Raw genomic sequence first — 25354 nt, 5'->3', positions numbered from 1 at the left:
GCACTATATTTAGTGTAGTCTACATGTCATTTATGAAGCTTCTTTGCATATAATCTTGCCTTGGTTTATCAAACTTAGTAAGTAAAAGGTTTACAACTAGTAACATAAGCCTTTTACAGTTTGCTTTTTACAGGATCTTTTGCTCTTAGACAGACTACATGCTTGATTGCAAATATTGTTGATTGATGGACTACGCAAACGTGAGGGATTCCTTGGAGTATTTTGTTTATTTTAAGCAAAAATGATTGCACTATATACTCGGTTGACACAAAGTAAGATTTTGTCCTCGACAGACCTACTCTGAATAAACCTCCTTCATCTGTGCAAGTCTTAATCAAACAACTTGTCCATTTGTTTGTATTGAAACTTACCATTTAATTCGTATACAATATAACAATTATATACTTGCTAGAATTGGTTTCAACATCGGCCGACCATTAGTAGCTTTCACTCCATTAATCTCTCGGTGGTCGACCAGTTGCGGTTTGTCAGATATGTCTACGTTTAATATTCAAATATTTAATATCAATAATCGTGGGTAATGTGTTCTGAGCCTAATCCATGCTGGCATTAGTCCATTATTTGCTAGTATTCTCTTACAGAATACTAGCAGATTTGTACTTAAATATAGCTCAACTTAGTAAATATAAATGATATGTAATCAAAGCCATTTATTGTATACTGTCATGTTTTTTGTTATTAAAAAGTATTATTCAGTAAAACACAACTTTAGCATTACAGTTATAAAAAAGACAAATAGATAATAATTATTTACTATATTAAGATTATTACATATCATATACCTATTGAGCATCTAATTTCTCGAAAAATTTTTTAATTATTTTATATATAAAAATTTAATGCACAAATACAAAAAAAATATAGGTGCATATGGCGGACTATCAAAAATCATCAAAATAGGGGTACTATTTAGTTTTATATGATACTAGCTGTTCCCGCGACTACGTCTGCGTGGAATTTAAATTTATTTTTAAATGTAAGAATTTTTCTAAAATAAAAGTAGCCTAACTTACTCCTTATTACATCAGCTACTTGCCAAATATCAATATCATTTGTAATATACATCGTCTCAACCGACAACATCATATTATTACCCGAAAAACATTATTTTATCAAAATTGCACATTGTACTAACAGCGGTCATTTCCCGTATCATATGGTCTTTTTATAAAATCTGAACCCACGGTATGTATACTCCTGATAACAAAAGTATAATTTATTTTAAATTAAACCTATATTAACTACTTCATATTACTCATTACTCATTTAGGCCTTGTATCTACAGTGTCTGGAGATCTTTCAATTGTTTGCTTTTTTTCTAGTCAATAGATTTATTTAATAAAATGCTTAAAAATTACTTACATTATAACTAAAAATGTTTGGAAAGTAAACAATACCAGTTGTGTATGACAGATGATAGATTCCATTAAATAAAAAAATAACAACTGACCAGCACCCTGTGGTCATTCAATTCATCGCATATCACACCATATGTTAATGCGACATATTTAAAAAACTATTAAAGAACTATTTCATCCAGCTAACTATCGGCAGGATGCGTAAATATATATCAAACTAGAAACGAATCAAGTATAGAAACTGTTCTCTGAGCTACCATATTGTATTCATGGCGGTTGAAATATGACTTGAATTTCTACCTGAGAAGGGACCATCATTATAGTCCCAAGTGATTGTCGGCAGGCCAACATTATTTCTAAAGTTTTTTTTTTGTGTATGAGTTTCTCATTTTTCAATACACATAGAAACAGCAAATTGAACAGTTATGATGCCGACATTTGGTTTCTACATAAAGTATATATATTTTTTTATATGGCGGCAAAACAAAAAGATTTAAGATATAGTATACAGTTGATTTATTCGTCATTGTAAATAAATTATTTTTAGTTAAAAGAAACTTATTTAGAAAAGAATACCCACAATTGGTTTTGTTTCTTACATTTCATAAATAAGAAACAAAACCAATCTTAGGTATATTATTGTTTTGTAGTATATAATAAATGATACGATATTATAATAATTTATGACTTTATTTTGTATTATTAGTAGTAGTTTAAAAAAAATCAGTGCAGATAAAAAGTTAAGGGTAGTGATAAAATGGAGAAAATTTTAAAATCTTTACTTTCATTTTTTGTGTCAGTCGAACTAACAACAAACTTAGTCAACATGCTTCAATAGTGTCATTCTAGTAAAAGTGCTCATAGTTACCCAAGTGAAAGGAATATTTCATCCATACACCGCCCTGACCTATTTCAGTTTCGTCCAAGAGAACAACCAAGTCAATAATCATAATTGTACTTTTGTATAAGTACTTAGTATAAATTTGTATATCACAGATCCTCTAGAAATCATATTTGTAATAGGAAGACTTCAATAATCAAATTCGTTTCGTAAAAAATACAGTCTAATTAAAAAACACAAAGCGAAGTAATCAGTTGAAAATAAATAATTAGAGGCGTTAAATAGATTTGTTTTTAGAGTTTACATATTTAGGGATATGTGGATGTAAGAATAAAAACATGTATCATAATTTTCATATTTTCATTTAATTTTGATTAAATATTTATGTAACAGTCGACATTGATAATATTATTTGTTGTTATTAGCCATATAGTCAATGATACTTATTGTAATACAAACTTATAATTTTTTTTCAAAGTAAGACATATAAAATATAAGTATCATAAACTACTCAGTCAAAACAATCTACAGTTTCAACTTGTCAATTCCTAACTAATGACTAGTATATCTATACAATACTTATCTAATTTATAAAATAACTAATTACAATATCTACTTACACAATATTTGGTAACAATGAGATAATACATACTATACGAAAATACTCAAACATGTTCATTTTGTCCTGATACTGGCTTTTATTAAATTTTACAAATACATAATACATCAGTCTTAATCATAAACAACAAATTGTTTATTTTATTTACAGCACAGAATTTATATTAAACTTAAGGCTTCATTCAACACCAATTACAATATATATTTTAATAACAGTCTCATCAAATACATTTGTTAGCTACTAAGGAACAAAGTATTACATTTTGGCCAAATAATCTGACTCAACACTTTTGTAAAATTATCACGTATTAATAAGGCATGGCCAACTTAAAAAGCAGCCTACACATGTGCTTGGAATGTGAAGTTCCATTAAAAATATCTTTAGAGATAAAAATAGAGTCTTATCATCTGTGAGCTGAATGGGTTTGAGGCAAGCCCTCGTGTACAGACGATCGAGGTTGTAAGTAACCTTGTTCGTCAAGCATCGAAGGAGAATGTGATACGGTATGTTTACGAAGCGTATTCGGAGGCCTGGGCCGCCCACCGTAAGGCTGTTCATAATTTTGAGTATCTATTGAAATATAACTGTGATGAAGATTCTCGCCCTCCTGAAGCTGACTCGTCAAGGTCGTATTTGTTAACATTGACGTGTCATCTTCTAAGTTTATGCCAACATTTGTGGTGGTTGGCGTTTGTGGTGGTATTGCATCATATTTATACCAATGTTCAGGGGCAGTCGGTGATGCCGTATATCTAGAAGGATGCCGTCTTACATTTGGACAGACGCCATGGTTGTAATTCATTGTATCTTTATTCCATTGTAAGTTAGAAATGTCGGGCATAACAAATCTAATTTTCTCCCAAAACTTCTTTTCACCCCATAATAAGACGTTGCATGTTTTTAAATAGTTTTGAAAGTCCAAGTCTAAATTTAGTGCACTTACATCAGTTGTTAAAATAAAAACGACTCTATGTCGTCTTATTGACGGGTGAATAGAAGTTATAATATGTTTCATGGCATCTTTGAATGAAAGTTTCGACCATTCATTTTGCAAGAAATTAAACGATACAAATATTAAAATTCTCTTTGAAGACTCAGCAGCATTAGTTATTTGGTCTATCAAATAATTTTCAGGTGCTAGTTGTAAATCTCTGTAATGGAAACACATTGTATATCCAGAATGTTCCATCTCTGGGGCTACTACTTTAGATACAAAATCGTCATCCAATAAACTATATACAGCATATCCATCATATAGCCTATCTCTATCAAGTTCACTTTCTTGAATAGAAGCACTTTTAAATAATCTTACACCATATTTAGAGTGAGCCCAAAGGCGTACATTTTGCCTAAACGAAAAAGCTAAGGCACCAAATAAAAGGATTAGGATTACACTAATTAGAACTACAGCTAAAAGTGGAACAAAGTTCAATTTTATAGAGCTCACTTCATCATACTGGTATGGCTGATTCTCAGTAGGGATTGTATTGTCTGTTACACTAGAGTCACGACACTTATCAATAACATCAAACACAGTTAGGTTAGAAACTAGTCCATATTCGTCTGCACAAAACATTTCTACGGGATCTTCATAGTGTTTTTTGAACCAATTTTGTAACAATAACACATTATCACATGTACATGTAAATACATTTCCTTCAACATTAATACTCTCAAGGTGTATAATGTGTGCTAGTTTTTTGTCTAAATCAATAATTTTATTACCTTGCAAGTGTACAATTCTTAAAAAAGTCAAATGTTCAAAAGTCTTATTCGCAACACTTGTTAAGAGGTTATCATTTAAGTATAACTCTCGTAAGTGTCTTGTTTGTGAAAATTCATCACCAGATAGCTCAGTTATATGATTATTTTCAAGATGAAGTACATTCAGTGAATGGAGTCCATTAAATGTGTCGTTGTCAATAGTTTCTATTTTACTATTATTTAGATAAAGCTTATGTAATTTCTTTTTACCAATAAATAAATGACTACCAAGCGAAATGAATTCATTGCCATCAAGATACAATTCAGTTGCATCCATAGGTATTTTTTCAGGTATATCAGTGTATCCAACGTTAGAGCAATCAATCACATTTGAATTCCAATTACTGTCATGAAAGCAGGAACAACCTTCTGGGCATGTCATTTTGCAATCACATGCCTCAAAATCACAACAAAAGCAGCTAGATGAACAATGAGTTTCATATGAGCATAGAAATTGTGACTCCGGAACATCCATTAAATTAGCTTTTCCACCGTATTTGTTGTTTACAACTTCGCACGTTACAGACTCTAAATCCACAAATCTAGGATATTGTCTCATGTGATTCCATAAATTAATCTTTTGTAACCATATCATGTGACAGTTACATATAAAAGGATTATTACCAATAAAGAATGTTGGCAAAAGTCTGCTTTTGGGAATGTGAGGCAGAGTGAATGCTGATAGTTCGACAGTTCTTAATTTATTATCTGTCACGACAACTTTTTCTAACTTCTTTTTTTGTAAGAATGTACCTGGGTGAATCGTGTGAATCTTGTTGTTATTTAAGAAAAGCACTTCAATAGATTCGGGTATCGACCGTTCATCGATATTTTCAATAGCATTATAGCTTACGTCAAGCATTCGAATATTTTGTTGCGCGTTGTGTTCATTTTCTAACTTTGTGATATTATTACTATGTATATCCAACCATTCAAGATTTTCGGGCATGTAACTAAAATCAAAGTAGATTAGCTTATTGTCCGATATATTCAGCCAGCCGAGGGTGTTCAATTTATTGAATACGCCTCGAATATCAGATAACTTATTCCCGTCTAAACGAATTGCTTTTAATGTTGGATTCGATAAGAATGCATCTTGTTCAATAGTTTCTATTTTGTTAGATGCTAGATTAAGAACTTGTAGTGATGGTAAAGTACTAAAAGTATCTTTTGGTATACTAGAAATATGATTATCGACGAGGCGTAATCCATAAAGTTCTTCTAAACCCTCAAAAGATGCGTTGAAAATTTTTGTTATATTATTTTTGCCAATATCTAGGGTTTTCAAAAATCTAAGTCTTTTAATACCATCAGGTATCATATTTAAATTGTTTCCATTTAATCCTAAATCTTGTAAATATGTGATATTTTCAAAGCAGCGTTCATGAATTATTGCTATTCGATTATTGTCTAAATATAGTTGATTTAATACAAATAAGTTAGAAAAAATGTTCTCATTGAGTGCCATAATTTTGTTGTCTGATATTGACAGTTGATGTAAATTTCTAAGCTCTCCAAAGGCACCATTGCTGATTGTTTCAATACCATTGTTATCTAAATTTAATACTTGTAAGTTATTTAAATCTTGAAATGACTTGGGATCTAAACGAGTTAACGCGTTGTATGATAGATTTAATATAACCAATCTTATTAGTCCAGCAAAAGTATCTCGATTAACCCAGTCATTAGTAAGTCGATTCCTAGACAAATCCAATTTTTCCAGTTGATCAAGTCCTTCTAGTAATCCTGGCGCTAATACAGACAGTGAATTATTTGCTAATGAAATTTCTTTTATAACTCTTGACGATTGAAATAATTCTGGAGGGACAGCGACCAGCTTATTTCCTGACAAGTTCAAAATTCTCAAAGAATTCAAGCCGACAAAAGCTCTATCGCCTATTTCATTTATCAAGTTGTTTTGAATGTTCAATACTTCCAGGGACCTGAGACTGGAAAGCCCGTTATCAGGTAATCTTAAAATATTATTATGAGATAAATCCAGCATCTTTAGTCCTGTGTTGCATGATTTACCTGGTGCGATTGGTCCTTTACCCCAATCGGAAAATCCAATATCGGAAATATCTTGAATTCGATTATTTGTTAGGTTAAGTGATTCTAAACTGAAGAGTGGACAGAATACTTGGGAAGGTAACATGTAAATATTGTTATCTCCTAAATCCAAAGTACGCAGCTCCATTAAACCACGAAAACTCTCAGCATGAAACTCCATAGTCATTGCAGGCCAATCTGTATTATACGAACGCAAGGTCAAGCTAGTTAAATCACGAAGTGGTGAAAATACAGTCGCTGGTACATAGCGAATTTTGCAGTATTCAATACGAAGATCCTCTAGCTTTCTCAGCTGTCCCAAAAAACTGCCTGTATTCATGTGCAATGAACTCTCAAAGAAAAGCAAATCTGTACAAGTCAATTTTAACTTGTTGATATTATACGCCTGCGCAGTGGTAATATTTTTAAACAAAAAGTCCGCGGATCCTATGGTTTTGATGTTGCACGTGAGAAAGTTAGATTCACTCAACTTTGCGTCCGAATAGTCCCACTGACAGCCGTTCGGGGCGGGCGGCGCGGAACGTGCGCGCGCACCTACCACCACAAGCAAACACATCCAAACTTTTAACGTAATCATTTCACTTAAGTTTTTCGTCATATTTTCACAGTTAAATTGTTCATTTGGTTTTTGTTTGTCACTGAGAGTCTATACAAAAACTTGCAATCACTTTACAGTTAGTATTATAAAGTCTATTTATTGTACACACTTCGATTTATTGAGCATGTAAACAGAGAATGTAGAATCGCGGTAAAACTTTTAACGCAGCCATGCTCCCCTGCGGTCGGGCGGTAACTGACCTACGTAAGTTTGAACGAACGAAAGCCGCACGGGTGTCAGGAGCGGAGTGTGAGGTTTGGGGGGACGGGGTGGGCCACAACGGGTGGGAATGATGGACCCCGCGCTGCATCGACATTACAACAGATGGCACGCGTGTTTTTTGAATAATCAAAAATATTGTGTGTTACATGGAAGACTTCGGCTTGCACAGTTATGGTTGCATCTCCTCGAATTTCATCTCAAAGGAGGTCGCAATGTAATTTATAACAGTAATACTTTGTTTAGAGTGATTACAGTTTGCTGTAATTTTTGTTATAGTTCTATATGTATGTAGACCTATTTACGATTTGTATTTTAATAATATAGCATAACAACCTATAAACGTTGCACTGACATGTTCCCTGGACAGGGATTTTTCCGAGAATATTTCATTGGCTTGCCTATATATGATTTATTTACAGTTTTTTATGTTATTTACAGATTTGGGATGTTTTCTTTACGTCAGAAGATGTCCAAGGAAAAACTGTACTAGGTATATACTAATATAGCACAATATTTTTGTTTTAAAAAAATATCGAATGTGTATTAACTATAATACACATCTGATATTTATTTAAAGCTACCTTAGTGATGATAAGGCTTGGCGTGATGAAGGTGAAGAAAAATTTAAAGGACTTTTTATGGGGGAGTCAGACTGAATTTTAGCCATAATAACTATGTCACAGTAATCTATTAATATACTTATTGAACTAAGTATATTTCGATATATTCCCAATTTAAGCTTACCTTATTTATAGTTTATATACTATAAATAAGGGCTAAATTGGGAATATATCGAAATATACTTATAGCGGAAATAACATGCATTTTAAACTGTACCCATCCTGTAAGGTCCGACTTAAAATGACGAAAGGGGCGGACATTTTCATAAATGCAAAAATGATTGACAACCTTATGGAATTCGAAACGAATACAATACTATATTTTAATATTAATTTGAATAAGTTATTTAGGAACAGATGCTCGGCATTGTTACCATAGAGACACTGTTATTACTATGAAGTATTATTGTGGTTCAAGTATTACAGATTTACATGATTCTTTTATTAAATAGTGTATTAAGATCATTTAAACGAGTAATAAAGTGACTAAATAAATTAATCACTCAGGTATCGTACTACGTTCTGAGTTCTATTTCCGTGTAATGGTGATAAAATAAATCATTCTTAGTTTAGTCTAATAACATGAAATCATATATTTTAATAAGTTAGACAGGAGAAAGCAGTCTTTTCGGATTTTAGATGATGAATATTTATAGTGAATCATTCCGTAAGGATAAAAAAATATCAACATAGAACTAGTTAGACATAAAAACACGTCCATTGAAGACGGCTATCATGCGTCACCGCGAAGAGTAATCGCGGGCCATCGGATGCCCAAACACGTGCGTGTCGAATCAAGTCTACCGTGGGAGACATTTTGAGACCTCTAAAACATCTTCAAATGATCATTCGAATTTTAGGCAGTTATAAATACAAGCCACAGATCCTACTAATATTATAATACCTTTGAATGTTAATATATTTCTGAGTTAAATATAAAAGTGAAGTCCAATGATATTTTTTAAATAAATACTACTGCGATATCCTTGCATACTTTTTATCCATTATAATCACAATAGCGTCGTGTGTTGCAGCAAGAAACAACTAATCTGAAACGATGTTGACGTTCTCTTTACTATTACATGGGTGCTATGAATCACTCTATTTGTTATATCTACATAATAGTTACATAGTAGACTTACATAAAAAAAGACTAAATTGTAAATAAGCAGTAAATTATCAGCGTGTGATATAAGTTACAGACTTTTATTATCCTTGAGATAAACGACTTTAGTTGCGTTTAAGATTGAATGATTAATAGCGTATTTTGTTTTATTTTAATGCTCATTATATATTTATTCAGGATTTTTTAGAATCGTGTTTGTTAACACTAAAAAGACAATTTACAGTTTATGTAAGTAGGCAAGTATGCAAAATTTAAATACTATATTTAAAAATATTCTTCATAAGTTCCTACTAGAATATTTATATAATAATGTGGAATTTGAAAGATTTTATTGTAATAAACAGTCGATCTATTCAGATAACTAATTTCGATCCAATGATATTGCATTGGTTCCGCATATTGTTACACTTTTGTATTCAATCAACACACACATAAGACCCTAAATATGTAAGAAAACTGAAATATATCTGTATTATTTAACTGCAACTTTTTTTTTTGTAAATCTCAATAAAATAGAGTTTATATTTCTACAAGTAATTTTAAATCCTATAATTCTATAACCCCTAAGAACTTGCTCAAGGAGTCTAGAATATTAAAAGTCAGTTATATTTAATAATAATAAAAAAGTTTCATTTAATATAAAACACAGTTTAATATAAAATCGTACTGAACAATCAATTTATTGACTTTGTTGATGATACTGTATTTCTTGGTATCACATTAGACTCCAAACTGCAATGGAGTGCTCATATTTCTAAATTGGCAAATAGACTTAGTTCTGCCTCTTATGCGGTAAGAAGAATTAGACAATTAACAGACGTGGCAATGGCTAAACTTGTGTATTTTAGTTATTTTCATAGCATTATGTCATACGGTATTTTATTATGGGGCAAAGCAGCTGATATAAATAAAGTATTTATTTTGCAAAAGATCATCGGCTCCATTTACGGTATGGGGCTTTGCGTGAATGTTTTAAAGAATCAAATATCCTCACCCTTGCTTCTCAATACATCTAGGAAAACATTATGTATGCCAGGAAAAACATTAACAGTTTTAAAAAAGTAGGTGATTGCACTAATAAAAGCTTACGTAATGTCAACAAACTAGTTTTACCTAAGTGCCGTTTAACGAAAGTTAGTAATTCGTTTTATGGAAATTGCGTAAGGTTTTACAACAAACTCCCTGAACAAAGATTAATTTGCCAGAAAACAAAATTCTGTTTTAGAAAAAAAATGTGTTATAAAATATTTTCTTTGTCAAAAAGCTTATTATAAAATTGAAGAATTTATAAATGATAATAATGTTTTTGTGGAAAATATCTAACTTAAAATTCATAGCGCTGACAATGTTATCTGACTGAATAGAGATTAAGTGCGTAGGGGTTTCTATGTTGATTGTCGCATGCCTAATCCTTGTGTTAATTAAATATAAGTAAAACAATATTTATATTAAAAGAACAACACACAAGTTTCTTGCTCATTCTTCTTATGATGACTCTGCATTCCGAATGAGCGGTAGAATAAAAAAACTTGACTATTCAAAAGTGCTTATATTAATTTCATTTGAATAAAGATTATTTCTAATTCTATAGTAATTATCAGCTAGCGGTATCAGTCTTGGTTCATTTAGATATAGATAATAATGTGCACATTTGTATCACATTGATTTTTTGAGCTGTAAATAAGAGATAACATTAAAGTTGTTTGATTTTTCTCATTAAAGTAGTAAATTTATATAGTTTTTTTACATATATTTGACTACATTAAGGTGCCAGATATGAGAGCGAGAGATGAAATGTGTCATTCTAAGAAAAGAGGTCTTTAAAATTAAAGTGCAACACGTATCAGTGCCCAGACTATTGATATTCTCAGTCAATATTGAAAGTCAATATCTCACGTGCCTATAAGGTCCAATATTTACTAGCTAACATCAACCACAATATTACCACTTATCTCATAACAAGGCGACTCCGAAAACATCTTATAGCGATCTTCCCTTAGGAACGTTATATAACTATTTGAGTTTATTGACATTGTTCCATATCTGCTGTGGTCTAAGTTCAACATGACTTTTATGTGAAATAATAGCCCATCTGAACTATTTATGGGTATTTCATTACTGTCGTATTGAGTCGTTTTATACCAGAACTACTTTAATTAAAGAGAATACGTAAATAAAATTAATTATGCAGTGGAAAATGACAATTTCAACCCGTTATAGGTAGTAAAATTTCATTGATTTAAAAATTACCGTCAATTTAATCCTTGCTGTATAGTTCGCTTTTAAATGAGGTCTGCTACCTGCATCTATCGATTTCTTGAAAAACTTCATTCAAACAATGCCGACAATATACATACAGCAGGGAGCACCTTCTACTCCATTTGCATGGAGTCGTACTGTGAACTGTTTTTTATTTATTACTTGTAAGATTTATTTATGAATAAAGAATCTTAAATAATTAATCTTATTGCATATATACTATAATATTTATAATTAATAGGTAACAGTACTCTAAAAGTTACTAATTCCAGTATTCAACAATATACCGATATATTTATCGAATAGAACAATATAGTTTAATGTAGTTTCGCATACAATGCAAGAATCGTTTGTTAAAAATCGATATATTAAAGACAACGCCCTAGTATTGATTGTTGCATTATTGATGATCGTTGACCTGATTATAAAGCAATATAGCTTGATAGATTAGTGGACAACGGAAGTGAGTCAATTACAATTCATTTGATAGATGAATTACATTTTATACGTTACATAATAAACGTAAAGTAAAGAATATAGAGGAAAATAATAGTGCAACGGAAGCTTTAAAAATGATTGAAACAGCACCACATGAGACTTAGAAAGATAACAATATAAATGCTGCAGCAAAATTGTAACCAGAACTGACGACAGCATTGAAAACAGTTGTATTAGATACAACCAAAAGCCCTTTACGGTAATTACGTATCACTTTTGTATTGTAACAAAGAGTAACAGAAGACAAAAACTTTGGTCCATAGAGAGAAATTGTCAATAAACGGCCAGTTTCTTGAAATTGCAACGGAAAAAATCTCAAAGTTAGAAGCTGCAATAAAATGTTGGACCTGTCCTGTTAGGACAAAAGATGTCTACCGCAATTACGGTATTGCCCCCATAAAATTTGCTGAGACAATAGTTTTGAGTTAAAAATGGTTTATTTTTATGGATGTCAACACCGCAAGCAAATGAAATCCAATTGTCTAAATATATTCCAATATTGTAAATCATTCATAATTCATGTCTGGCCTTGTTTAATATTATATACTAGGAACTGGGTACTGTCTTTTTATAGCGTCCATAATATTCAACTTTATTCTGCGCTGTATATAATTTACATACTTTATATTTTTTATTAATAATAATAACCCAAAAAATATTTTTTTATATAGAAGAGTGACTGTTGCACTAAATCATTAATAACATTAGAGGTAAGTATTCAAAATAATTATAACAATTAAAAGTTAAAAAAACTACATATAGTAGATATATAAATGTAACTTAATTTACAATATGTACGCTTACATAGATATAATATTATGTAGTAATGGATTATTACTCTAACTTTTATCAGTAATTCATGATTGTATGTTTTAAAAGCATGATTGTTATTTGTAAAGTAAGACGTTGATGTTACAGGTACGATGAACGTTAAGGGCTTTACTGATAATCTGGGCGAAATATTGCTCGCGCCTCGATAAAGGTGGTCGCCACTGAGATGAACCAAATGGAATGAATGTTTGTAAGCAACATTTGTAAAATATACGTTTTTATTGTAGAGAGTTATTATCATCAGAGTAATGTTGGTCTATGCCAGTTTCGTAATGAAACTAACACGATATATTATGAAAAGTTAACATCTATCTTTGACCACTCTTATTTAAGACCAAATGCAGTGTCCAGCTGCCAATTATATTGAATAAATGATAAACATTACTTGATTTATTCGACTAAAGCTATAAACGCGAAAGATATTCAGTATGGGTAGATGTTTGTTTCTTCTTAACGCGAATACCTAGTACTGAACTCATCAGAATCAATATTTACACACAATATATCTTTCATTAAAATTAACACGGGCAACGAGATACAACTAGAATTTTAAATTAATACTCATATGAAAATGATTAAAATTCGATAAGTATATGATAAAAAGTTTCTCTGTTATTTAACTCGTTGGTGGTCGCAGAACAGCTCGCAGAACTCCCAAGGCACGTTTCGAGTCAAATAACCTGCAAGAAGGGGTCCAAAACAGAAAACGCTTTGTGCTAAAAACGTCGACCCCTTATCTTCCTTAGATGGGTCGTGGCCATAGATATAAGAAGATAAATTTACGAGTATGGTCAGTGCACTAAATTTACATAGTTGTTATATATTTGTATTGTTTAAAATAGAAATATAATTTATATTTGCAAGTCAAAAAAAAAGTGTTCAAATTTTTTTATACAGTAATTAGGTACTAAGCCGAAAAAAGCTATCAGAATTTTAAAAACTCCATATTGTTTGCAAATAATGTATACTTGTATAGATATAGAAACAATTTATTATAAGCTATTTGTAAATGAAAACACATTTAAGAGGCGGAATCTGATATACTATAAGTATATTTTATAGAAATATGCGTAAATAAAACTAGACATTCATAAATATTACGGAGCAAAACAAATATCGTTATCAGTGCCGTGTCTTGCGACTTTATGTCTACACAGAGCCTGCTTCCAGAGGCTTAGCACGAAGTCATCATTCATAAGAGGAGATATCATCGTGGCTCGCCGTGGCCACGGCTTTCTGGCTTGTTAACAATAAAAACGTTATCCAGCGCTTACACAAAATGTATCTCGGAAAATGTCCAACCTCAACCTTTTAGTTGTTTTACGTTCCCAGCGTCGTTCGAATAGACAGACACTTTTGGATGTGAAGATATCGCGTATTACATATTTATAATTTTACAATAGCCCTGACGTAACATACGTACATATTTATAAATAGCATGTCCATTACAATATAAGTGAAGAGATCTCAGCCCAAAACTACATAGTACAGTTGCTGTTTATAAATTAAGACTTAATGTATTTTTTTATTTGCCAATAATACATATTATACGATATACGTAGCTACATAAATATACCCCAAAAATTTAATTAAAATTATTCTATAAACAATCAACCACAATAATCGCAAAATTAGCACATACTAAAAGAGAATAAATCCTAAAAGCATCTACGACTATTCGATTTGTTAGTTGTGCTTTCTCTTCTCAACCACAAATATGATTTGAGGCTATTTGACAACTATCGATAAATTGGTCCAATCTAACTATTATAGTTTTGGCGAAGAGATTATGTAATACACAAAAATCGAATTGAAAAACTTTTTTCCAAGTCAGTTGAAATACTTGTTGCTTATTCCAATATATACAGGTAATAACAAAGACAGCCACTTAATATTTATTTATATTCTACAGTACAACTATTTTTAAATTCCTTCTTGTAATTTAAAAAAAAAAACTTTTTGTAGTCGTGAAACTCTGCCAGTTTCAATGACAGAGTTTGTAAATAAAATTGGCAAAGATAATTTTGATGATGTCATGCTTAGTTTGATTGTATTTTTTAGCTCTATATAATTATTAGCAACCTGTTCTGACTTTACCCGGGTACAATGATATACCTAAAAAAGGAAAGTGTGAAAGATAATAATATGCATAACAAAAAGTGTAAAATAATGGCCAATAGGAACTAGTTGAAGAAGATGACGTATTCCTTTTGGTATTATCTGCTATGTATAAAATGCAAATCTACTATACCTATTTATTCATTCATGTTTCTTAATTATTTTATGAGTGTTGAGCGGTGAAACACGTTAAATTTTCATTCACTATAAATAGGCCTTAGTGCATGTAATTAAGAGTCAAATTAGTACGGTGCATTATGCACGGTGTTGAATCTGTACTCTGTTATCTACGATGTACGGATTACCAACATTTGCATAATTACGAATGCACGTCTGGTGCTCCGTTGTTTTAATGAAATGTCTTTCTTGTATCTCATTACCTGGGGGGGTTAAATTAGCTGCTTTATGCGAATCGTAACACGATCCATTTAATAAAACACGAATGTAAAACTGTATTAGTCCTTTAATATCACATCCTGAGCATGAGATGTTTATTAAAACTGAACTTGTTATACAAATGTTACTATTTACTTACATAATTGGAAACATATTATACCAAGTTTTATAGGGAAGTTATTATTCATTTAGATACACGCTTATATCTTTTCTAATAATGTATGGTGTCCTATTATATTTACATTAGTTAAGATTTCTGTATATTGCCGACCAGTTCAAGAAGATTATAGGATTCTCGACCAAGTAGAATATAGATAACCAGATGGAAAAATTAATAATGTATAATATCGCAGTTCACATAATGTCTTCGATATCAATCTGTGTGACATGATTGACATACGAGGTTTAAAAAACCTAATAGGCGTTATATATATATACCCCCTCATAACAAACCACAGTAATAATAATTTTATTATTATGATAAAATGAGAATGGAATAATTTAAAATATATCTGACTATTTAAAATAACACTGGAATCAAATATTAGTGACAAATAGGAATATTACCATTCTAATTAATTAGGTTTTGTACCGGTGTCCGCGATTAAATAACGGAGTCTTAGATAGATACTAAAGCTGACAGAAACTCACGACCGTAGAAGGTCACTGCGCCAACAAATGATTACAATAGGTTAATTTAAAATGTTTCAAAGCTTCGACTTATTTTTATTGAATGTAAAAACCGTATACAAATGCATCTATATTTTTGTTATGTTTATTTTTATTTTTTATATTTTGTGTTTCATATGTTTTATATAACATAGGTAATACACGTATTTATATAGTCAGACAGTCATAAACTTCCTCTAACTTGCCCATTCAAAGCGGTAAAATTTATCAAATTGGATACTTAGCTACCAGTAGGTACTACTGATCCGATTTTGAAAATTATTTTAGTCCTGCATAGCCTATTTATCGAGAATGGGTATAGGCTTTATAACACTAATTTATAATCACCATTAAGAGCGGAGCTGAATGAAAAATTTCGCTATAATAATATAATTATACTAGAAAGTCGTAAGTATATTTTATTGATCCATAAAGTTATTATAATCTAAATACATTTTACGCTGTTACAATATAACTATGCAATTTACAGTCACTAATATTATTTACAATAGACATCTTATTTAGGAGTGAAAGTGGTAGTGAAATTTCCAATGACAAATTTTCTCCATGACATTACGTACCTACGTGACCAACAAAGATGTATACTTTTTGGACAATGTTATGATTGTTTGTTTTCGAATTTCGCTTCACTGACTTCGAATTGATTTTTTACCGCAATCGAAAGTTCCATTAATCAATTCATCAACGACTTTTGTTATATAAATCAATTTAATTACAAGGAAAGCTCTAAATCTAAGAATAAATTTCTATAATATAGTAATATTATGATAAGCATGTTTGTCTAGCGGTTCAGCATATTGCTTTACCATCAGCGTATCGGGTTCCATTCTCGCACATTATAAAAAAATAATAGTTATTTGTCAGGTTATTTTTATGTACAAGTATTTTTGTAATAACATACTATTCCAAAATTAAATATTTAATTATATAGATCTATAACTTATCTGACACAGCTATATCCGTTATTGATTATTATTTAATATTTTATTATAGTTTACAATTTCAATAATATATAATAATTAGTTTTGGATCGATTTCATCAGTATACTGACGCTATCAGATATTTAATATTTTGAACCACTTATATAATCTTGTTTAAACAGCAGAAACTTATCACTACTAAATCACTCACGTCTCCACAAAGCAAAGGATGCAACAGTCATGGGTCTCGACGTTTTTGTTCAAAGCACCTGACCGTCTAGTCAATCCAGGACGCGTACAATTATTTTTAATCTTATTAAAATCATGTTTTGTTGCCGACTATACTACTATGGATAAGCTACGCCTTTATATTAGTACTAACAGGTACATTCTTGTTTTTTTTGAGATAAAACAAAGCCTCGTAATAAAATCTATCTTCGTGTCAAATTTTATTTTAATATCCTTGTACCCTCAGCGGTACAGTTGAAAAAAATTACAAACAGACGTCTAGACAAACAATCTACTATCGCATTACAAAAACGAAAGTTTAAAGTAGTTTTTAGTTAATCACTAATTTGAGTATTATATACGTTTCTCTAATTAGTTTCCATATTTTTACAAGACACCTTGTAGTAACATATTGTGCGATAATGTATATCAGTAATATTTAATAACTCATAAAACGATACCATACTAACAAATTGACTAAAATATCCAAACAAAATGGAATTTTATATTTGAGTCCAATTACTTTAACTATGGTTTGAAATTGGAGAATTAGTTTAAATGGAAAGCACTTACAACTCATTGGTTAATGCATTCTTAATTATATTCGACTGTTAATTTACTCGTTTGATCATAGAATATATTTGTATTGATACGTAATTATGATAGATTTTAACTTCAATGACAGGTTTAAGTATGTTTGATTTTTTAAATATTATATTCATATTACAAAATTACTCTGTTCGTACATACGTACTCTGTTCATAAATACTTAAAACCGCCTCTTGTGCACAATATCAATAAAGTTTACATCAATAGATAAATAAAGCTTATCTGCTTAAATTATAATGAGTGATTAAATTTATTGTATAACAATAAACATACTATGGCATCATAATCAGATTTAGCAATTCTCATTGTTTAAATTGAAGTTTTCTTTTAAAAAAAGGTAAAAATTAATGTGAAAAGTTGGTACAATTGTCCAGACTGGAATATAGCCTCACTCTCATTCTTTTATACAAGCTGTCAATTTAAAGTTTTTATAGAAGAACACAGTAGAAAAGGGTTGAAACTAGTAAGAAAGGCGACGAAGACGACAGGAAAAGAAGGAAAAAAAACAGGACTTGAGATCTTTTTATTTTATTTTCCTTTTATTAGTTTAAGGGTATCAGATGATAGTCGAGCCGATAGATACGTCATTACAATCAATAAAATTTTATAATATCTTATAATGTGGGTTTCATGAAATTCAACGATTCGTCTAGTGGTTATATAAATAAAAGTGAAATGAAACAATAATATTAAGCGATTCAAAGTCACATGACATGCTAAAAATTAAAATCGACGTTTGAATGCATAACAAATAGTACGTTCCCCTGTATCCATATGAATATAACGTTCTTTAGCAGATAAAACAGTAATAATAATCGGACACGTCGCTTGTTAGACAAACATGAGAGATCTCATCTGATAACTGGGAACAATATAGTGTGTGGGTGAAGTGGGGTGCTTAAAATTTCTTTAATCTTGCTTAGTTTCTGAGTTGACTGCCTTCCAGTACTTTGTTTAAGTTCGACGGCCATAGTGGTACGAGTGCGGAGAATAATATAATATTTTGCCAAACCGTATAATTCATAGTCATTATACAATATATTTGACTAATTTATTATATACTTAGACTATTATGGAGCATATTATTCTTAAATAAATTTAATGTTAAACATTTTACGCTTTATTTACAATTCACAGACCCAAGTAGATAATAAACTTATAAATTAGAATTTTAATAAGGAGTTTTATTGAAATTTTAAGTGTTGCTGATTTTCTTTCTCTATTATCGCTTTATTATTCCCTCTCAAGGCAAAAGAGTGGCATTGTTTAGTGCTGTTATTACATATTGCATAAACAACATGTCATAACCCAGGTAAATAAAGCGCTATTAGAGCCGCTGGCTGTGAATAATGAAAGTGTATTAAGATTGACCTTAAAATATTTGAACACATTACAAAACTGGCGTATCTTTAGTTATTTAGTATATCGTCAGACAATTTAATATTATATGAAATATTATCATTAATAAAATACTTGAGTTTTTTATATCAATACTGGTAGTGATATTTATTATTCGAAATTAAACCACTTGGCTGATTAATGATCAAAATTTGTGCACAATTTGCGAAGAAAGAATATTAGATTGTCACGGAATATGTACAAATACTTTATTCTCTGCTTTATTATATATATAGATAGAATTAACGGATATAGTATGAAAAGATTTATGATCACATAAATATATATAAATAAAAATTACAAAAGTGCTGATAAATCTGAAAGTATCTGATTTGATTTTGTTCATAATAAAAGATTGTTTTTACCTAAAGGAAAACAAATTTGGGTAAGAAGGTATTGAGTGTATTGGGAAAAAGGATGATCTTATTACTCACTGCTTTTACTTAGTGGGCTCAGTAATGATATTACTAAAGTTGGTCTAAGTTCTACCCTCACTTAACTTAATGCTATGGTTTCTGATGCAGCCGACGACATAAACAAAGTTAAAATAGAACCCTCTTTCTTTCCTAACCAAAGAAAATGGTGTTGCTAATAAGGTTTTGTTGGAATTTAATAAATACATTGTAATGTAGCTAGATAAGTAAAACAGTTTAATAGAAATAGAAGATTGACTAAAAACCATTATACAACGACATTATACAAAAAATAATAAATCATATAAAATATTGTGATATTTGTAAAGCTTATTGAATTGACAATAGGACCATTTTTAATTATGAACAAATTATTCAGTATCATGATATATGTAAATACATTGGATTTTGAGGTCTACTAAAAATTTTTTGGGATAGTGTGAAGAGCAAGACTGGACTCTCTCACAGTATCTCTATCGAATTAAATAAATCCAAAATCAAAATTGTACACAATACTATGCTAAATTATTAATTTATTAAATTAATAGAATTTCATTATAGATGTCTATAACTATATCATGATAGCATAATATACTTTTATTTCAATTTTTAAATTTATATTCGAATATAATATTTTAAAAACTATCCAAAACTGCAATTAAATAAAGGTGATGTTTGTTTAAAAACATTATATTAAAAAGCAAGCTTCAAATTTATTTATTAGCACTAATCAATATACACAACGTCGAAAGTTAATAGATAATATAGCAATAAATATCTGATGTAAAATCACAAGGTATATTATCAATAAAAAGTCCGAAAGAATATATGTCTACGCCCAAAACAAATCGACAAATGATGAAGAGGCGTTACTAAAATTACACGAACATACAACGAAATGTTGACAAGGTTAGAATTAATCATGGACAAATCACTGGCCAGTCTTTATGCTAATGTAGAGAAGACTTACATACACTTTTTTATTCTGTACCTCATTTATTTATGTTTAGTCATCATCGTTTAATATTCGACATACCTCGAGTAGATATCGTCTACGATCAATCAAATCCTGTGTTACTGAACTTTGCTCTAAAGTTCTCAAGTTTCTTCATAAATTACAGTTTGTACTTTATTCGAAGGATATAAAGATTAAATTCGTAAGTATAACGGTAATTTGATTGTTCAAACCTTTGCTTAATAGTTCCTTTGAAAAATAAAGATTATATAACATAACTGGTGTATAAAATTGTAAGTCTTATATTAAAGTAATAAGAGCTATTTCAAGATATAACTTTTGATACAATTTTGAGTTTAAAATCTCTCGAGCTATTTTTATCCAAATCAGTTTTATACTTTAACCACAAAAAGTTGAAATAAAATGATTTTACTCTATAAATCGCTGTGGAGGTATTTTTTTTATTTAGTTGTTAATTATTTCACTATAATGTGACTAATAACTACTACTATTATATAAATAAGATAATATTCATAAATAATAATGATGTGATCACAACAATATGCTTGATACTACTGCATAGTATTTGTGATGTCATAGGGCTATTACGCAATAATCAACATTGTATCTTCATACATATGTTGATTATTGCGCAATAGCACTATAATAATAGTAATTTTTCATTTTCAGGCATCTATCGAAGGATAGATGCCTGAAAATGCCAAAAAATTACTCCGTGGCAACTATTCTCTATCTCTCTTCGATATATTCTTTATTATAATAAAAAGAGTAAATAAATAATATAAATGTACAGGGAATTACGGATTAACTATGTTCCCAAAAAAATGTATACAAATTTTAAATGACGACGTATTCATGATCCTGAATACAAGTAATTATTTGTTTCTATAACTTTATTGTTTACAAAAACACATGTGATACAAGAAAAATAAATACTTATAAATATTTCAGTGAGGCATAAATGTTATTAAAAATTTACAAAGGAAGTTTTAATGATCTTTATCAGAATTACTTTCTTTCTGTATTTGTAGGTATTTATTTTTTTATGCTAAAAAATTACATGAATTTACAGATTTTATTATTATAAAACTCTATTGTTACCCAATTTCAGAAAGAAGAGATGTTGGTGTGTTCTGGTGTAATTTAGAGACTTCATAACAGTATACTTATTATATATATAACTACTACATATATTGACAGTATAGTATATCTCTAAAATACATAATTTATGAACTTGAAACAGCAGACAAAACACGTATGTAACTAAAATATATAATTTAAGTACAAGTTTAAAACTCAGTGCAGTCATATAAAATTTAAAGAGAAATATATGTCCAATTATATATATGTATAATTTCATACTTCATTCACCATTACCTATCACTTAAGTTCACCAACCTCTTTCACACAAGCCTTCGTCAATTTTGGCACCATCCCCTGACGAGCATCCGTTGACCCTTATAATTGATGGACGGACCGACTTAAACGTAGGCATCAATAGATTAATGACCAGCAGATAGCTAGGTCGAAACTAGATAATGTATCTGGTCACTCTGCCATTAATTCAGCGCAGTTACTTAACTTGATCAATTCCAATTTGTAGAATACCTAGGAGTTTACGTAAACTTATGTCCACTTATAAATTGGACTCACGCTTAGCTGTTCAGTTTAAAATTGTATGAGTTTGGATTTTTTTAGTTTATATTTACTACCTGACCCAGCAAACGTTGTTTTGCCATATAAATTAATATCACTATTAGAAAATAGGGGTTTATTGTAGAAAAGTGAAAATTTAGGGTTGTATATGTACTTCTAATGTGATATTATAAAAAAATGAAAATAGTATCCAAAAAATAAACAAAAATGTTAAGGGTGGATAACCCTTATTACTTATGGGTATAAGAAATAAATAGTAGTCGATTCTCAGACCTACTAAATATGCATATAAATTTCATAAAAATCGTTCAAGGCCTTTTCGGAGCAGTATGGTAACTAACATTGTCGTTGCTTTTATATTTAAATTATATATAAGAAATCGTGTTTAATGATGTGAGTAATAGTGATATATTTTGTGAATAATATTTAATATAGAGATATCACATATTTATTTAATGAACTAGTAAAAATTGATTCCAGATATTTTTCTTCTATCTAATTGTCATCCAATAAAGTAGAAAATAAATACATTGTACAAATAAAGCCACAGATTAAATGCGACTACATATAAACGTGTGAAGTTTTGTTAAGTGCTATGCAATTAAGGTTTAACCCAATAATGTCTGTTGCAATTAATATTCCATTCACGCGGGACTTTAAATTGAGTTTGTCTATAACATTAAAATTGTGTCAAAATTATTACTAATAATTGAATAGTTAATAATAATTATAAATGATACTTGAAAGATTTGTCAGAGTTTATATTGACTAAGATATTAGTCATTGTGATGTATTAGTTAACATAAACAGTTACAATTCCATAAAGAAGATAAAGATTATTTCTATTTCTAAGGTCTATTTATTTTGTTTTAAAATAGTTTCTCTATAAAAACATTATTATCGTTAACGAACTCTTCAATTTTAGAGTAAGCTTTTTTCCAAAGGAAGTGTTTTATATGACATTTAAATCTTTTTTTCTGGCAGATTTATAACAGACTTTAAACCTTAGTACTTTAAAAAACCTTTAACATTATATCTGTATTATTGGTTTAAAATTATATCTAGCAAATATTTATTTAGCACTAAATAATACGATATATTTCTATCTAGCAAATTTACTTAAATACGAACTGTAACATTATTATTTCTATAACAACTTTATTTTAGAATTCAGCATAGCTAGTTATACTTTTTTTTAAATATATTACAATGAACATTGAGTAAACCCATAGATTAACAGGATCGAATATTTCAGCACTGTATTCAAAATGTCTCTTATTTGTATAACAGCGCGTTGTTAATTTGTCCTGTTATGGTGTGTAGTTACATATAATGTCCGAGATACCAGTATTTATGGTCGCCGCCCCATTGCATATAGGCAGATGCCACACATGTTTCGCCTTAATACGAATAGATGACGCATAGGGTTGTCACAGCCTGTCATCATGTCGTGTAAATAATTATATGTAATAGTAATTATCTGCAAGGCGAAGCAATATATATAGCAATATTATAAGAGTTATTAAAATAAAATAAATAACGCCAGGAGAATTAACACAGCGCCACCTAATCCCACGGTAAGCAGAGCTTTTGTTATAGATACTAGACAACTAATGTAAATACTTAGATTTTTTAAAATTATACATTATATACATAGTAGACACACAGACCGATACAGACAATCATACTAATGAATATATGTTTGCACCGTTTGAGGAATCGCATGTTCGACCATCAGAAGCAAAATGGTGTGCTAAACTGCTAGACCACCGAGGCCATCCTATATAGGCCATCCTATATGGTTTTAATAAATATTAAAACAATAAAAATAGTAGATATTAATGTTGCCAATTTTTCTTGCCTGTGGTCCATCTCAATTATAAAATGTCTTGGTTGAAATCGACACACACAGTTTGGTCAGGAACATACTTTCTAAAAATCTATAGAACTGTGGTTAATTGGTTATTTACCATAGAGGTCAATAAATATATGAATATAAAGATACTATAGATTAAGGTAGTATAGTAGGAGGTTGTACTCATGGAATAGGTACATTAAATCCAACGTGCAGGAGGCGAGACTACCACCATCTTAGGGATTTATTTTAGTCTATGTTTTAACGAATAGTCTAAAATATACCCACTAAGCCTCAACTCTCCTCACAAATATCTTATGAAGTTGCCGAGTACAGTTAATTAAAGGTTTATAATATAATCATTAACAATAGGTAGAAGTACTTGTTAGATTGTATTATAAATGTTTAATAGATACCAATTGAGGTCAAATGTTGTTATTATTACCTATCTAATTACCTAGACTAAATAATGTAACCTTCATTCCGCTGGAAAGTGGTTGTAACCTTGACTCAGATTGTCAATTGTTTTGAGAAATATACGATATTATAAAATACGAATATTATTACAGCGGCATTTGGTAATTCGTCGAATGTCGATAGAACTTAATAATAGTTATTTCGTTCTATGACGTACAACCTAGTTTTTATAATACATTATATCACATTCATCCGCGTGTTTATATTGAGAAGGTATTTTAAGAATTATTATTAATAATTAACATCATTAATAAGATTTTTTAGATTTTTGTTTATGAGGTACCGTTATCTGAAATTATTTGTATTTATGAGTACGATTATTTATATAAATCTGGATAGTTTCTTATGTATATTATATTATATTTGTGTATTGACAAACAATGAAAAATATATAGCAGCATTTATGTATAAAAAGTAAAAATAAAAGAGAGTATAAGTTTGTCGCACTTTGGACAACCCTATACTTAAAAGTCACATTAATGCTCGCTAACAAGAGCGGAACATTGGCGATATTGATATAAATTGATTATGACTTGTGGCGACAGTCATTAATATGCAGCGACGCAAATACCTTATCTGCGTTAATTGCTTATGTAATCTACTCATTTAATGACCATTTATGATATTTAAAATTAGAATATAACTTGCTACCTACCTCAGCTTCACACGGGTGTACAATGTCTGGGATGGAGGTTGCATTATAACTATATAGGTATGTTTATATACGTATATACGAATATGTTATATATGTATATAGTTCAGATAGAAATTCTACAAAAGGGCTGAAAAT

General features: G+C 30.0%; 1 protein-coding gene across 1 annotated transcript; it reads right to left on the bottom strand.

Moving 5' to 3' along the window:
* Window positions 1-2599: 2599 nt before the first annotated feature.
* LOC131851050 (toll-like receptor 6) lies at window positions 2600-7452 on the bottom strand. The gene has a single exon (XM_059201473.1). It carries the CDS (start codon window positions 7269-7271, stop codon window positions 3243-3245), a length of 4029 nt encoding a protein of 1342 aa, XP_059057456.1. The 5' UTR covers window positions 7272-7452; the 3' UTR covers window positions 2600-3242.
* Between the last annotated feature and the right edge of the window lie 17902 nt (window positions 7453-25354).

The sequence above is a fragment of the Achroia grisella genome, unplaced genomic scaffold (genome assembly GCF_030625045.1).
Source record: "Achroia grisella isolate CSIRO2021 unplaced genomic scaffold, CSIRO_AGI_Agris_v1 utg780, whole genome shotgun sequence".
Classification (NCBI taxonomy): Eukaryota; Metazoa; Arthropoda; class Insecta; order Lepidoptera; family Pyralidae; genus Achroia; species Achroia grisella.
Note: the sequence above shows the minus strand (reverse complement) of the source record. Positions and strands in the feature narration are given on the sequence as shown.